General features: G+C 44.5%; 1 protein-coding gene across 1 annotated transcript in view; it reads right to left on the reverse strand.

The window, feature by feature from the left end:
• Window positions 1–5,179, reverse strand: part of IKBKAP (inhibitor of kappa light polypeptide gene enhancer in B-cells, kinase complex-associated protein) — a 56,887-nt gene that overhangs the window by 5,906 nt on the left and 45,802 nt on the right. The window contains exons 32-35 of the mRNA XM_006771145.2: window positions 4,775–4,891; window positions 3,304–3,431; window positions 2,732–2,883; window positions 778–853 (exon numbers count right to left, since the gene is read on the reverse strand). Of these exons, the coding sequence (XP_006771208.1) occupies window positions 778–853; window positions 2,732–2,883; window positions 3,304–3,431; window positions 4,775–4,891 (473 nt within the window). The remainder of the gene's footprint in view (window positions 1–777; window positions 854–2,731; window positions 2,884–3,303; window positions 3,432–4,774; window positions 4,892–5,179) is intronic.

Consider the following 5,179-nt stretch of genomic DNA (forward strand, 5'->3'; position numbering starts at 1 on the left):
CACTGACCACCAGGGGGCAGACGCTCTGACTGGTAGGTTAGCTTGCTGCCGGGGTCTGGCTGATCAGGACTGAGTGAGATGGGCTGGACACGTCCTGGAGCCCTTCCACAGCCCCTCTCCGGCTGGCCAACCTCCCGCATCCCTCCCCGGCCTTGATTGTGCACTGGTGGATCCCTTGGCATGGCCTGCACCATCTTGCAATCTGGGACCCCTCAAGGCATGTCTGAAAGCAGGTTTCAGCCAGTCCCACAGGCCAGGCCGAGGGACCCTACTGGTGCATGAATTCGTGCACTAGGCCTCTAGTTTTAGGTATAAGTAAACAGGAAATCCACATGCAATGTTAATGGTCTTCGGATTTGCTTTCAAATTACACTGTCAACCCTAAAGATGATCAAGAAGGTCCAGCTCTTAAGGATTATGAAAACATCCCAAAGTTGCAACTGTGAAACTCCAATCAACAAAAATTATGATTCAGGAGAATCTTTAAACTGTATGTGTAAATTCAACCATGTAGACTCAAACTTCAACTGTGTGCTCATGCAGACAAGAATATGCCACTGTATTGACAAGTGTACAATAGAACAACTGAAAAAAACACACTATACGTTTTAAAGTCATGTTGGATTCCCCCCGTCCAGCTTCTCACCATTAGATGCATTAAACTCATTTTACTAAAGATGCAGTCTTAGGTTCTCACCTTAAACTGCTGAATTCTCAACACATACAGAAAGATACTCGTGCTTAGTACTGTAGTAATTCAGAGGGAAAAATACTAACCAAGAACAGGAGCTGAAGTCTTCTGTTGTTGATAAGAAGCCATGATACTGTTGGAAGTAGAATTGGGACCCAGAACCTAAGCAGAAAGTAGACTGTATCAGCAAAGATGACCTTATACTTCTGACAACTGTGGTACCAAGGCCAGGCCTCTGCCAGAAGGAAATAGCCCGTCATTTTCATTGGGTGGTAGCAAACACAATAATTCTCTTTTCCTATTAGAATTTAATCCCCGTCTCTCCATTTTCAACTCAGACCTCTAAATCTCCTTTCTACCAGAAGAACAAGGTAATGATGGGAGTTAAAGAAAAGAAAATCTAGGTACCTCTCCTGCATGTGGAGTCTGACTCTCTCATGTGTGCAGGGTTCCCATACATATGTCTGTATTAAGTTTGGTTGTTTTCTCTTGCTAAAGAGAAAGGAAAGAAAATCTACAACATATGCGCCTGATCCTTTCACATGAGCAAGCCAGACCCTGAGGGAGAGGGAATAGTACAAGAGGCTATAGAATACACAGAGTATCAAATTGTACTCACAGATTTGTGGGAATTCTTACACTAAGATAAGAAGGTGCGTACCATGGGACAGAGTGAAAATTCTGCATGTGTTCAAGGTAAACGAGGGACTTCCAGAGCTGCACAAGCCTGAGGGTGTGCATGCCAGGCCCCCTGCTTTGCCTCCACGAGTTCTGCAGGGTGCAGTGCAGGCAGCACCCCCAGGTGGCACCCTGAGTAGCAATGACGTGTGCTCCAAGCACTGCCACGTGACTCACAGTATCCCGCCTGCACTTATGCCATTGACATACTTTAGCAACCAAAACCAAACCACAATATTCCTGGTCATTTTGGTGACTTAGAAGTTAGTATGATCTGAATAGGGGAGGGGAGGAGAGGGGAAGAGAAGCATTATAAACTGCTAGCTTTGAAATCACCAGTTTTAAAGGTGATCACATTTCTTCTAGGAAATACCTATTATAGTAAAGCCAAATATTTGTGAGGGTAATGATTTTTAGTTGCTTTTATTTGTATGGTTTGTAAGATGCTTTTACACCTCTCCTCTTATTTAACATTCAAAACATATCCTAAGGTGTACAGGGATCCCTTTGTGAGGAGTCGAGGCCCAGTACACTTGTGTTTCTACCAACCTCTCCCAGAGCCCCAAGCCCACCCACCCATACACTGCTGGGGCTGGGAGCCTGAGGAGACACCCCCTTGTCAGCTGCTCCCCACCAGAGGGAGAGAGCAGGGCTGCAGGGAGGAGGAATCTGCTTCTGTGTCCGCTTCCTTTCACCCCACAGTAGCTCTTTACACCATCAGCAGCTGCTCATTTGTGTCAGTTCATTCCAATACAGAGAACTGGCATCATTATGTCTCCTCAGAAATACCAGCCCCAGCTGGCTGGCACCCTCTTCACAGAGGGTGAGGAACCAGGTCGGCAGGGCCCAGCCTGCGAACCTCTAAATCCTAACAACCACAAACTCTCCCTTTTGCTCTTTTAGCAGTTTCCCCACAAACACCCTTCAGCATAATCAGCAAGGCTCGTCATAACAACACAGAAGTAACAAGTCTAATTTAACATCAAACAAAAGGAAGAGCAGTTGTCTGGGCTTCCGTTAGAGAACTCTGATACCACCCCTAAGTCTGAACACTCCCACCCCCACTCCAAGCTCATCGAAGGCCAGGAGCAACTGTCTGACTGCCCCATATTCTGCGGGACAGTGTTCCGTGTAGAGAGGAGAAATAAAAGGGAACGCAACCTCAGCCACGGTGTAACAGTCACTGGATAGTCAAAGAAAACCTTAGCGACCGCTTCAACATAAATTTCAGATAACTGAACTGTGGCAAAGTATGTTTTAAGGACAGGAAAGTCTTTTGCTTTGACTTGTAAGAGATTGTGTGAGTGACATAACCTGTGAAATGATGAAAAAAATGCACCTTTGTCTCTGAGGAAAACTTACAGGCGTAACTGAGTGCTGGTGGCTGAGAGTCCAAATTTCTGGAAGGGACTTCTCCATTAGCTTCAGGGTATCTTCAAAGGCCTTCTGCAATTCTCTCCCTTGCTCATCGAACTCGAAGAGAAAGAGCACCTTCAAAATGCAGTGTATTTCATCTAGGACAGAAACATGAGGGAAGGTTTAGTTGTGCCCACAGTTTCTCTCTCATATAAAAAACATTTACTTTCTCACTACAGCTGTCATCTCCCACACTTTCTTCTCCCTTCCCCAATGCCGGAGTAATCGGACACATCCTCTACAACAGGAAAACACACCAAGGGCTCGGGCAGGAAGCAGTGTCCCACAGCCCTTCATCTCGCCTCAGGGCTCAGCTCTCCCAGCTCAGGTACCGGGATGCCAATAGAAGGAGGCTTCTGGTGACAGGCTGGCAAGGCTGTTTCAGGAATGCGCCCTAAAATGACACTTCCTGTTGACGGTTCTAGTCTTCCCTCTAGTTGGAGAAATTCTGTCTGTCTGTGCTGTCCATTTACTATCTGTCTGAGGGCAGGACCCGTCAGTCAGTACTGAGCAGATACCTTTCAATTTTTCAGTGCCTTGCACCACTTCATTCAAAGCCTCCAAAAGGGCCAGCTCCTCCAGGGGGTTCCCTTCTTTGAGACTGTGCTTCTTCCGCTCTGCCTTACGGCGATTCTTAGATGATCGCCTGTTAGAAATTAGAGATTTATAAAGGGCTCTCCTTGTGCTGAACATATTAAAATGAATGTACCTGTTGCCACTAACTTTCTGAGAAACCAGGCATCTACAGATGGTATCTGTACTTGGGAGAAATGGTGATGAGGTGTTAAAGTGATTTAAAAAACCCCCCACGAAACTTGGAGAGGCAAGTCTTATAGGCAGGGATAAGAAAAACCCTAAAAAGTATTATCTGGCCTTGATGCTTTCATTGAAATACAGACTAAAATGAGGTCACATCTGATAATAAGAGTTAAACAATAAACAGAACAACATTGAACTTGAATTTTATAATAAAAAACAAATTCAAAGGCAACAAAATAAAACTTAAATTAGAAGATAAAGACATACTAGATTGGAATTTGAACATAATGAAATCTATATGAATCCAATAGTCTTTCCTGCCTTAGGTCACTAATATGCCATTCCTTTTGTCTGGGGCTCTCCCAGTCCAACTTTATTTCCAAATATTTTTATTGATTTCAGAGAGGAAAGGGGAGGAAGAGAGAGAGAGAGAGAGAGAGAGACATCAATGATGAGAAAGCATAAATGATCGGCTGCCTCCTGTTCACGTCCTACTGGTATTGAGCCTGCAGCCAGGCATGTGCCCTGACCAGGAATGGAACCATGACCTGTCTCCTGGCTCATAGGCTGACGCTCAACCACTGAGTCACACCGGCTGGGCTCACCCCAACTCTGAAAAGCCCAGTTCTAGTCGCCTTTCTTACAGTTTCTGATCACTCCCCACATCCTCAAGATCAATTCAGTTAAATTATATAATCCTGCATTGTTCGGTCTCCCCAGTAAGGCTCTAGCTCTTACAACTCAGATCTCCTTAAAAGTTTCCTGCAACCTTCACTACAACTAGCATATAGGCGTTCAGTAACACTTCTACAAATTGCTACACTGAGTAAAAGTGTGATGACATATTTATTTCCTCTTCCAATCCTGAGTTTGAATTGAAGAAGCCTAAAATCTTTTTTCTTTATAATATTTTTATTTATTCAGTGCCCACCCATTATAGTCACATAATATCTATTAAGTGAATAAAATCAGATGTTTTATGAACTGAGTACGCAGTGTGAGGTCCGTGTGGGCATTGGGTAAGCACACAGGCCATGAAGCTGCAGCAGAAACATGTGAACACGAGTCTAACCTACTGGATGTGCTGGGACAGGCCTTGCACAACTTCCATGTGGCCTTGAATGTCCTCCGGCTCCTGTAGCAACATCCTGGTAGAAAACCGACCCATTTACTTGGACTTTCTCCATTGCCCAGGGTATGGTGGGTGTGATGGATAAACATGATACATACGCTGATATCCTGGAGTTGCTTTGGGAATATCTGCCACTCATGTCACTGCCGTTCATGACACTGCTAGTTTCGGAGAAGAAGTCAGACTGTTGACCGCGGGACGCCTCATCATCTAGAAAAGAACCAGATGCGGAATGAAAACTTTCTGCTAATGTGGGTTTACCTTCAGCGGGGTAGGTGGGTTATACTTAACCAGGGCATAGCTAAGGATGGATGAAAATTATTACAAAGTTGATCTCAAAATGAAATGAGATAATATTAAATACATTTATTACTATACTGGTATACCAGTACATCAGTACCAAACCACTTTAGTCTTTTCTTCCTTTTTATTACAGCAAAAGAACTTTTAGAAATGAGGAGACTCATTTTATAAAACACTCTGGCTGGGTGGGGCGAGGGGGA

This window comes from Myotis davidii, unplaced genomic scaffold (assembly GCF_000327345.1).
Source record: "Myotis davidii unplaced genomic scaffold, ASM32734v1 scaffold64, whole genome shotgun sequence".
NCBI lineage: Eukaryota > Metazoa > Chordata > Mammalia > Chiroptera > Vespertilionidae > Myotis > Myotis davidii.